At 34.6% G+C, this 12172-nt stretch overlaps 1 protein-coding gene across 13 annotated transcripts in view; it reads right to left on the reverse strand.

The window, feature by feature from the left end:
- Positions 1–2891: 2891 nt before the first annotated feature.
- Positions 2892–12172, reverse strand: part of ANKRD17 (ankyrin repeat domain 17) — a 167280-nt gene continuing 157999 nt past the window's right edge. For 12 of the 13 annotated variants that reach the window (XM_005208081.5, XM_015471681.3, XM_024993131.2 and 9 more), the window contains 4 exons: positions 7919–8167; positions 7198–7376; positions 6620–6784; positions 4633–5702 (listed from right to left, as the gene is read on the reverse strand). In XM_005208081.5, the coding sequence (XP_005208138.2) occupies positions 5643–5702; positions 6620–6784; positions 7198–7376; positions 7919–8167 (653 nt within the window). In that variant the 3' untranslated portion in view covers positions 4633–5642. 13 annotated transcript variants of the gene reach the window in all.

Here is a 12172-nt window from a genome sequence, read left to right on the forward strand (position 1 = left end):
CCCTAGCAAGCCTACTGCGCAGACACGAAACTTTCGCGCTGCTGTGGTGGAGCTCCTCGAGCCTAGACCGGAATTGTAGTGTTGCGGGTGGGACTTGGTGCCCGGAGCCCGGCGAGGCGTTCTCTAGGAAGCTCTCGTCCTGTAAATTCTGTCTTCGGCATATACCTTTCCGTTCTTTTTGACTTAATCATGTCATGGTTTAAACTTTGTGGGTGCTTTTTGTGATCAGAAGGTAGCCCCCCACGTTTTTATGTGCACCCCGATTGCTTCCGCTAGGGATTGAGATAGATTATACTCAATCTATCTTGAACGCGTTGCTGAAATGCCAGTTTGGAGAGGCGTGAGTTTCTGTGTTGTTAAAATCAAGTCTTTATGCTCTAAGCATACTTTAGTCTGTGGTATAAATTATTTAATTGCCTCATCTGTCCTAATAAGCATTTTCAGAACCAGTTTTAGTGTTTCATCTTTCATTATAAAGGGCAGTAAAGTTTATTAAGAATAAAGAACCATCTCCTGAGTTAAGGGGAGTTATCACTGGCAGCACGGTGACTTCTTTATTGGGGCTTAACATCGTGTATAAACTTTCAGGAGCCTGAACAGCAACATCAGCTGTCTTCTGTTTAAAAGGAGCAGGCTAAAATGTACATGGACTAGTTTTTAGCTTTGTGTTCCTGGGAACACAATGGGATGACATGGAGTTTCTTAACATAATGATCATCCCTAGACCTAAAGGCCAAATTGTGTTGAGGAACAAAATCATTGATTAAAACGAAGGTGCCAGCCAATATTGGGGTAATGTCAAACTGGAGCTACTGTTCTTGCTTCACTGTGCACCTACCCAGGGGTACCAGATGTTTTCTCTGGGTTCAGGAAGTGATCTTCCTTCAAATTACATGATTAAATCCATTCATGAAATTTTATATGTTAACACACACATCCCAACATATGTTATAGAATTTCTTTTCCTCAAGTAAAAGCCTGTATCACTGTCTCCCTATCTGTTTGTCAAGTTAAAACAAGCAACCTATTGGTACCGACTACTGGTTTAAAGTGGAAAAGAATTTTACATGGAATTATCTTGGCCTGAAGGTTGAGGGAGCAAAGGAACAACTTCTATGCTGCTGCACTCCTCTCGTTGCAGAGACCTGATAACATTAGGAGTTGGACTTTCCACAGCGTCATTTAAGCCTAAGGACTGTGACCTTTTGATATGTAGGAGAAAAGGAGTTGATGAAAGGAAAAAGATCCTAAAATGAAAACTCCACGTTTATGCATTCACTATTCAGATAATTTAAATCAAGAATTTTTAAGCTATTCATCAAATTCCTAAGACTTCCTTCTGTGGATTTGTATTCAGGAGTCAGGGCTGGAACTTCTTCAATGAGTGTAGGCTCACCTTTTGTGCTACATTTTGGGGTCACAGATTATAGTCTCATTTAAAAATGTTCCACTGCTTTAAGTTTGACTATTGTGATCTAAATACAATTTATGAATATTTAACCTAATTTCATATACTTAAAACATACTGATTACAATTTGGTTAATGGAGATGATCAGGACTGGCTATCTACTTGGTATAGAATGTAGGGAGAAGTATTTGTCAATTACAAAGCCCAATGCAAATACAAAGTGTATATGTATGTACTGGTAACAAACATTGTGATACTCTGAGTATTTTGAGTGGAAAAGTATACTACAGAGTGACTATACAAATATTGGGCAAACCAGCTGAAATGATGCCAACCCTAATACTTTGCAAATGGATATATTATGTTTAAAAAGTTCATTTAAAAAACATTTTTAACATTTCTAAAAAGTTCAACTACTTATTAGCTCATTCCTTTTTATTCATACTACATCACATAGCTAACTTTTTTCTTAATTTTATTTAAAGCTCCTGAAAAACAAAGACTATATATTTACTGTCAGAAGTTTCTGAAATTCTTATTCATCACTGTGCTGAACACAGGAATGGAGGTCAAATGTGAATATAGGCTATTATATATATATATATATAGACTGTCTATATGTACAGTCATTTAAATTTCTCTCTTCCCAAATACACCTTCTCAAGTGTTTACCAAAAGAAACTTTAAAGGATATTTTCATGAGCAACTTAAAGTGATCCCTTGGAATCACATTTCTTTTTCCTATTAATGCACTGCTTTTAAAATCAAAGTTACCTAATGTAGTATTAGCTTTTTTTCTCATTAAAAAAAAATTCTCTTGAATTATCATTGACTTTTAAGTACTAAGTATACGATATTGGCTTTTACTTTCAAAAGTGGGAACTGATTTCAAGGTAGAAGTCTAATATGAAACCTCTTATGACCCATGTATTAGTCCTATATTTTTACTGTCACATAAAGAAATTCTTATTTATGTCAAAGCCACAGTAACACATTTTTCTCTGTATTCACTTATCCAAAATATAAGTGATGGTGTTTTTGCAATCAAGGTGTATACCACGGTAGATTAAATATTAGAGCATTAATGATGCTCTCATCCTAAATCCCAATCATTTGCAATTAACAGTTAGTTAATTCAGTTAACTGAGTGTTGTGACTTGCTTAATCTGGGATATATTTCCAAAAAGATTCAGGAGCATCTAGAATTTACAAATTATAAATATCCCAAACATTAATATTAAAAGACATCTGAATAGATACATTTATCTAAAGTAAAAATACAGAGTATTGGTATACTCAATCTCCATGTTAGTAATGGAAAACAGTGAAATGGTTTTCCTTTGATATTTTGAATCATTCTGAAATAATCCTGAGTTAAAACTTTATTTGAAAGTTCTAGCATTCTTAAATGTCATGCCAGATTTATCTGTTTAATCTAACACTTTGTATTGTTTTTAAAAATAAAGTGTGCAAAAATATTTATGAAATGTATAATTAGGTCATTTTAATCAATAGAAAAATAGAATAATATTTTCATGATAAACAAGACAGGAACTATTAGTAAACTATTTACCTCCTTTTTCCTGAGAAGAAAAATGACTGTAAGATAAGTATAGTTATTACCCCAAAAAAAGTAATTTTCAATTACTAATAGATTGATTTAACTTTGTAGTAAGAGGAAACAGAAGGGAAAAATACCTTTCACATAGTAAAATCACTTTTTTGAATATACTGGTATATGCTGAAATATATGTTGAAAAGGCATACCATGGGAATTCTCTTGGCACCAGTACACAAAATCATTTCAAAAATGGAATGATTGGTATAAACAGATTACACAATAATTGGGATATTAATTCTTTTGGGATTTAAAGTGTGAACTAACCTAACTGTTAAATCTAAGAGTTAAGCTACTTCTTAAAAGGATAAGAGAAAAGAAATACCTTATGTAGTCTGCAATTATACATACCACATACTTTCCAAAAAGGGGGAAAAAAAAGACCTGCATGGTCTCAAAAGATGATTTTTTTATTATTCAAATAAAAGTGCACTGCATTACATCTGAAATATAAAAAATGTATCTGAAAAATGTTCCCAGTACAGACTTCTAAAACCATGGTATTATATTTAACAAGCCTGACCCCAAAAACTAAATTAGGAGCATTCCAATCAATAGTCCCCTGTCCCATAGCTTTGAAGTAAAAAAAAAAAAAAATAGTTTTTCTCTCTGTTTTTTAGCAAGACACCCTATCTTAAGAAACCCACTGTTGTGAGTCAACACAAGGTCATGTGTTGTGATAAATACTGGGTGGTATCTGTTATCTAGCAGGATTATTTTAATTAGAAAATAACCCTAGTAAACACAGAAAAGAAACTAAGCAAAAAGTTATAGGATAGTGGCAAAAGTCATACATAAAATACTCTGTTAAATAGCATTATACCCCTTTCTTAGTAAAGTGCAATAATTTTATGTCATAGCTACATTTATTTGTAGGATATCATTTAGCTTTTCCTTGAAATATGGTTGTATCAATCACAGACAGGGAGAAAAACAAATTTATGTATTTTAAGACCACCTTCTAAATTAAAAGATACAAATGTGTTTATAAATTTCTGGATATGTTTGAGAAATCTTTTTACTCTTTACTTAGGTAACCAGAGTAAAAGAAATCATTTCATTTTCTTGAGACAGTCAAGGAACCATATTAATATTGTTAACCTGGGTGATCTATCTGAATTTTAGTTAATGTTTATGTTTCACCAATGAGGAATTATGTCTATTATTTTTTAAAGACATTACTTCACTTTTATGTTTACTTTCTATTTCAACCATATAATTTATTATATCACATGAGACAGGGTAGGACACATATTCTTCTTGGAATATGTTACTGTTTATTTTTTCAAGTGAAATGAATAGATAAATCCCACTGAGTAGTTTAGTGTGGCCCTGTGTCTTACATAAACAGGTTAAACAGGAGGCTTTATTTTGTAACCTGTGTATTCATGTCTACCATAAGTTGTCTTAATGACAAACGCCAAATTTATTACTTGCCCCAAGTTAGCTGTTGATCCCTTTCACTGATAATATACAAACAAGTGTAGAAATTAAGAAGGCTTTAAAATATGGGGGGAAAAAACCTTTAAATTATTGAAAACTGGAATTTTTATGTTGATTCCTGATGACTCCAAACCCAATGTTAAGAATCAATATTATCCAATATAAAATGGTACACTGAATTGTTTAATAATAAACAGTATATAAGAGCTTGTATATGCTGACTGGGAACCAGTGGTGGCTTTTTAAATTCTCAGAAAGACTGAATGTTTTATGATTAGAAGAAACCACAGGTGATGATGCAGATTCTCCATCTCTCTGTAGCAGCCATTAGAGTAAAAATCTTTATAGAATTATTTCACGATCAGAAAGAAAATTTTACTGGTATTAGTGGCAAGGGTGAGGAGAGAAACAAAAGAGTGAAGAGAGAAGTGTGTATTAGTTTTTAAAAGTGTGACAAGGTAATAAAAAGACATGAAAAAGTGTTAAAATTTCTTACTCTATATGTGCCTTGCTGCAAACAAACTCAAAAGGAGAGCAGCACGGGTATTTTAAAAGCCAGCGTCGGGAAACATTCACTGATAATGCCCATTGTTTTACTTTATACTTAAATTACACAAGCAGAAAAGTTATACTTATTAATAGTTTAATGTATGAAGGAAACATCCAGATTTCTGAATATGAAGGTACATATCTCACATTAATTTAAGTCTACGTAAAGTAGAGCCTCTATACTGACATATTGAAATTTACTTTCTGCTTAGCCTTTTCTGTTATGTAAACAATTGTACATTTATTTGCCATTCTAAAACTTCAGGATCAAGTTTACATAATTTTGCTAAATTTCCGTGTTTGCTCAGAAGCAGTTTACAGTACTAAAACCAACCAGCCAAAGAACAGCTTCAACAGAAAGTTATGTCCAAAGGGGAAGAGGGAAAAGAAAAAAAGAAAAATGATAAGAAAAAGGCTAACTAAGGTAAAACGGATGATGATGGGGAATGGGCAGTCACAAATGTTCACAGAAAATAGGTCAGTTAGTAAGTTCTTCTGCAAAAAGCCTACACACTTCAGTCAAGCACATCAGTAGAATGATTTGGGAGCATAAATTTTTTTTTCGGCCACTTGTGATTTCCTCTGAATGAAAAGGAATCTGCAGGCTAACAAGCTGATCCTCATCAGCCAAGCTGGTTCATATGCACACTGTTCATGTGAGGTGCCCAGGGTCCAGTCCACACCTATGAATATAAAGCACACGTTTTATTAAATATGTATTTAACATATACTTGATTAAAATAAAACTCTTAAACACTAAGGAATATTTATGAGCTAAACCAGCTAAGTTTCTCAGTTAACTGGCAACATACTGGGAAACAATAAAGAAAAGCAGTGATAAACCACTATTATCTGTTGTTTTCCTGCCTCTACTCTTATCCCTCGAACAGGATCTGAATTACCATCATTTTTAAAAAACCATTATCTGAGTACATACAGGTTGATGATTGTGGAATGAAAATCAGGTATTAAATATATACCACAATAAGTTAAAATATACAACCATCTCTAAGCATTTTCACAGTCACATACTATTTTGACATTTATAATACTTTTAATAAATAACCTCTAGATGGACCTTTTTGCACAACTAAATTTTGATACATAAAATTACAAAACTTTACAACTTAAAATTTTTTACCTACCACCTGCTACTCAATGGAATATATTATGTCTTTCCTAATTTTGGCCCCAAACCACTACCTTTGGTACCCTTTTCCATATCCCTCTGCTATATTTCAGCTATAATAAATTTCCCTCAATTTCCCCAACTGCCCATATTCACCAAACTCTCTCACAACCATGATTTATCTCTATTACATTTGTCTTGGCAGCTAGGTGCTATGCTTAGTTGCTCAGTCGTGTCCGACGCTCTGCGACCCCATGGACTGTAGCTCATCAGGCTCCTCTGTCCATGGAATTCTCCAGGTCAGAATACTGGAGTGCGTTGCCATGCGCTCCTCCAGGGGATCTTCCCAACCCAGAGATCAAACTCAGGTCTCCCGCATTGCAGCTGGATTCTTTACTGTCTGAGCCACCAGGGAAGCCCCTTGGAAGCTCATAATCATTAAATAAATGTTCATGGAATGATCAGCCTTACCGTTTGAGGGCCATTATTTTCTGTGGAGCTTGAAACCATCTTTATCAGGGAATTCCAAGAGGGGTCCGCAGCATGAGGGCCGTTAAATATGGGTCCTCCAGCACCATCAGGAAGTGGTGCTACTGGAGGAATCATTGCATTCCCATACACAGAAAAAGGCATACCCTTAAAAAAGAAAACAAGGATTATGCACATTGAAGTCACTGGTTATTATTTTTCCCAGTATAATCAATACCCTAAAATTGTATTTGAAACTTCACCTCATTTTGGAACATGTAAGCTAGCTAAGTGATTTAAAAATTATTTTCCAATATGATTTCTTCCAGCATTAGACAGAAGACAGTGTAAGCCTAGTATATAAAATCTTTTGTCAAAAAACATTTCTCTAAACAACTCAGACAAAATCAGGATTTATAAATATTTATATTTTAGCTAGATTTTCACCTATAATTTTCACCTATAATTTCAAGCCAAAGCTCCAGCACCATTTCACAAATGCTTATACATGGGAAGTAAAATAAGGCTAATAATCAGAAAATCATTTAGAACTAATGAACATGCTTTTAAATCACCATTACCCCAACTTTAGGAAAGTCCATGTATCCTGCAGGAACATGCTGATGGAATGTACCAGAAGGAGTTACAATTCCTGTACTCTCTCGCTCCATTGCTTGATGCTGTGAAAACACTCCTGGATCAGACATTGGCCTATGAATCATAGGATTTCCCATCCCAGGGTTACACCAGTCTACTTTGTCTGAGGGAAGATGAAGAGGCAGAAAAAAATAATTGGGAGATATTTAAAATCAGAAAACAGCAAAAAAAAAACTTTATATATGTCTAATATTTTCTACATTGGATGTGAATTCCTTCAGAATAATGACCTACTTTTATATCTTTACCACAATATTTCCATGTTTGTAGGTAGTGAAACAATAGCCTCGTAATGTAACCTAAACACTTTGTGTTACAAAACAAAAAAAAAGCTAAGATAAAACTAAAGAGCCCCAAAGGAAATATTAATATTTCCTTAATATGATGAAATGAAGAAAATAATATGCTTGCATTAAACTATACTCAGCAATGATTAACTCAGTGAGAGATCACAGGTGAACAAAAAAAGTTTCAAACTCTTAAATAAATTGATTAGTCAAAATGAAGAGATATGAACACATATTTTCTTAAAAGAATGTTTATGATAATTAAATACTGCTTTTTAAATTAAAATTATTTAAATATTTTAATATTTTGGTTAAATATATAAACTTAACTTCCAATAAGCAGAATAGCATACCATACCTTGATTGCCAGCAATCCCTTCAAAGGACCAGATGCCACTGTGTCCTACTGATGTGGACAAATTACTCCCAATAACAGATGGAGCTGAAGTTCCAGTTTGCCTGATACGTGCAGAACGTTCCGTCCCAATAGGGACTGGAACTTTTCTATCCTGAGAGACGTTGCTGGGCTTTTCTGACCCTAAAGGTACTGATGATGGGGCAGGAGAAGGTGCACGAACTCCAGAGGATACTGACTGTGCAGGAGAATCTAGAGAAAAGATATTGGGAAATAATATACACTGTCTCTATAGAGCCTGTAATTTTGTAAACAAAATTTTAGAAATATGAGTATAATGCTTACATAATAAATTATGTATATTAAAATCTGGTTAAAGTTCTGTGACTTTGCAGTCATTTTTTAATTTGGCTCACAATTTTCCTATTTAGTTTTGGGATAGTAGAATGCGAAATGTGAATGCTGCCTGCACACTAATTAATATTTAAATTAATTTGCCCTTGACCATAAGTAAAATATAACACCAGAGCAATGAGAAGACAACATTTAAATTAAAAAGAAACAACAATGACAACAAAATGGAGGTGGGGAAAATCACTGATTGTATTGGCAATTTTCAAACTATTTTCCTTGGGAATATTTGTCCCTTGGTTGTATGTTAAAAAAAAATAAGTAAGTTTCTTTAAATCAGGACTTCACAGAACTTTAATATGCTGATAAAATACCAACAGAAGGCTATGTTTCATAACCCAACTGATTCACTGTACCTTGTGGATATTCCACAGAACACACTCTTAGAAGTGGCAATTTAAGTTTTACTTATCACAACAAGGCTAGTTCTTAATACACACAATTTGGGAATATTCTTTAGTGATTTAGTCTCTTTATACACTATAGTGAAGAAAGTGAAAGAAAGTGAAAGTCGATCAGTCGTGTCCAACTCTTTGTGACCCCATGGATTATACACACAGTTCATGGATTTCTCCAGGCCAGAATACTGGAGTGGGTTGCCTTTCCCTTCTCCAGGGGAATCTTCCCAACCCAGGGATCGAACCCAGGTCTCCTGCACTGCAGGCAGATTCCTTATCAGCTGAACCACAAGGGAAGCCCAAAACAATAACAACCTTCTTTGGAGTAGAACTTGGGATATATTTCAAGCTCTTTTACTTTTTTAATACATGCTCAGATGCTCAGTAGTGTCTGACTCTTTGTGACCCCATGGACTGTAGTCCACCAGGCTCCTCTGTCCACAGAATTTTCCAGGCAAGAATTCTGGAGTGGATTGCCATTTCCTTCTCCAGGGGATTTTCCCCACCCAGGGATCAAATCTGGATCTCCTGCATTGCAGAAGGATTCTTTACCAACTGAGTCACCAGGGAAGCCACCACAGTGAAGAAGGAAAACCAAAACCAATCATACTTTTCTTATTAAAGTCTAAATACAAAGCATATTTAAAATTAAATAGAGGCTAAACTGTAGAGGAACTTGAAGCTTAGGAAGTCAAAACAGTTACCTGCATAGTGCATAGCTACAATTTATTTGAAAACAGAAAAACTGGTTTAAATATGAACTGAATCTTTGAGGGCTACATACAAGATGAGATTATGAAGAAGCCTATATGTAAAGAGAGTCAGTAGTAAGAGGACTGACAAGAAACAGACTACGAGTGAGAGACCATAAATCCTCTAAAGAGAGACAGAGAGGTAATAGCTGTCTCAAATCTTAGATGGTTTCAAAGATCACCCTGCATAGCCTTGAGGTAAGCACCACTTTCCTTGAGATCCCCCGGTCTACAGTCCTTGCTACGAAAAGAGCCTAATTATAATTTTTGTTCTTATCCCTAATTATTATAATTTCTTTAATTAGAATAAACAAGAAAAATCTAATTCAGAGTCATGTTCTTAAATATGCTAACTTATAGAGAAAAAACAGATTTTATAGGTTTTGATGGAATACAATCTTGGGAATCTGTTTTAGGGAAAAAAAAAAAATACAAGTACAAAACTCGGTACAGGACCTTGGCAGGGCCCCTTGCAAATGAGATACCCTGAAACTTAAGTTTCAGTAAATCCACTTCAGTTCTGAATTCAAATTGGAAGAGCAATGTGACTTACAAATGGAAAAAGTGCTCCTGCAGGAAAACTGCACTGCATTGTCACGCCTCAGTTCAGTGTTAACTGAACTACAGTAGATCATGAGATGACTGTGGTTAGTTATGAGTAACAAAAATTTTTTTTCAAGGTTAAAGAAAACAGAAGAGAAAATAACAGCATGAAAAAAAAAAACAGCAGCATGAACATATACTGTAAGGATGTAAGTACTGTTTTATAGATATATTTCAGTCACACAGGTATATGCATACTGAGTCATGATGTAAAATTAATTTTTTCCTTAAAAAGAACTGTCATTATTATTATTTTTACTGCTTTTGGATACAAAAGAGCCTTATAAGATTGAAATGTCAAAGTGACCCATTGACTAGATTTGCCAAAGCCTGAAACTCACAGAGCACCAGTGATCAGTACTCAAAGCATGGACGGGTTGAGCACTGACAGGATAGACCTTAGCAGTCTGAGTGGGATACGGGCTCAGGGGATCTCTGCCTAGCCTGTATGCAGAAGGATCTTGGATATCACCAGCCTGTTGTTTTGCAGCCTCAGGAAGGTTTTCTGCTTTCTTTTTTTAACTTTTTTATTTGGAAGTAAGGGACCCATGTCCCACATATCCTAGTTTAATTTGCCAGAGTCCTAATATCATGTCCTGACATTCTATAGAGGAGAAGGGAAAAAAAAGAAGTGGAATGCACGGAGAAATGTTGATAAAAGCTGTTCAAATACCTAAAACCAGATAAATACATTGTGAAGAATAAGTAATGCTTCTTGGGTTAGTTTTCCAACAGCATGCAGAATGGCAATTTTTATGAAAAATATATAGATAAATATGAAAAACAAAATTTTGAAAGACTACCATAAATAAACAAAGCTATGAAATGACATTTATGTGAACAGATAACTTAAAGAATAATCAGAAGTCAGGTAAAACAAACTAAATGGTCATTAAAAAGTATTAAGATTTTTATTAGTAGTAGTAGTACTGTTAGTCGCTCAGTTGTGTCCAACCCTTGGTGACCCCATGTACTGTAGCCCACCAGGCTCCTCTGTCCATGGAATTCTCCAGGCAAGAATACTGGAGTGGGTTGCCATTCCCTTCTCCAGGAGATCTTCTCAACCCAGGGATCGAACCTGGGTAGGTAATGAAATGCAAACTAGTTAAAAGTTCAGTAATAAAGGGAAAAGTCTGAGAATCTTGGCTGATCAACCAGTCTAACAGTTGCAAAATGATGACTCAAATTGTAATTCCTTTTACATTTATGAGTTGTCATTATACTGTAATGACATTGTAAGTCCCCCGTCTGCATTGTAAAATTTTATTTATAACCATTACGTACTCCATGGATTCTTGTTTTATCCAGTGAGCTGACATTATTCATTTTGATGGTTAAATTGTCCTGAATTTGGCTAGTGGGAGCTCCTTCAAGCTATATGCTGCATTCCTCTGACATGCCCCAACCATCTAAACACTTAATTACTTTCTGACACTACAAGACTTTTTGCAGACTTCTCTTATACTCTCCCTGCCCCAGCTCTCAAATCAGCTATTTCCCCAACAAGCCCTAGTTTCTTTTAGTGGATTAAAACATTTAACAGACAGATCTGGATGCTGAATGTGCTTACTGCTACTGAAGATCCATGGCTTCTAGGCCCTTTTCAGTAGATAGTTCTGGGGGGAAAATGGCAACTTTATGTGATTCAATCCGAAACATAACATCATTTTAAAATCATGAGTTCATATTGATCCTCTAATTCCAATACAATTTCATAGCATTCTTCCTTGCCTCACTCTACATTCTTCTCTTCCTACAATCAGAGCCCTGGATTACATCATTTTCAATATTCTTATTTATTCATTTGCTCAGCCCTATAATATAACCCATGTAGGTTTAAAATCACTCATCCATAACATAAAATACAAATGTCCTAAGTAGAAGTGAAGATTTTGTCTGTAGTCTGTTTGTCTTTTGGGTTTACTAAATACCAATGTCTTCAAAAGTTTTTAGATTGTTTCTTTTTCATTTAGTAGGTTTATGTTAGTAATTTAAAATGCAGATAGGTTTACTTGTTTTTATTTATTTTCAATTTTAGTGTTTTTCCCTTCATCAAGGTTGGTTCTGTTTTAAATTTGTGAATATTAACATGG

The sequence above is a fragment of the Bos taurus genome, chromosome 6 (assembly GCF_002263795.3).
Source record: "Bos taurus isolate L1 Dominette 01449 registration number 42190680 breed Hereford chromosome 6, ARS-UCD2.0, whole genome shotgun sequence".
NCBI classification, from domain to species: domain Eukaryota; kingdom Metazoa; phylum Chordata; class Mammalia; order Artiodactyla; family Bovidae; genus Bos; species Bos taurus.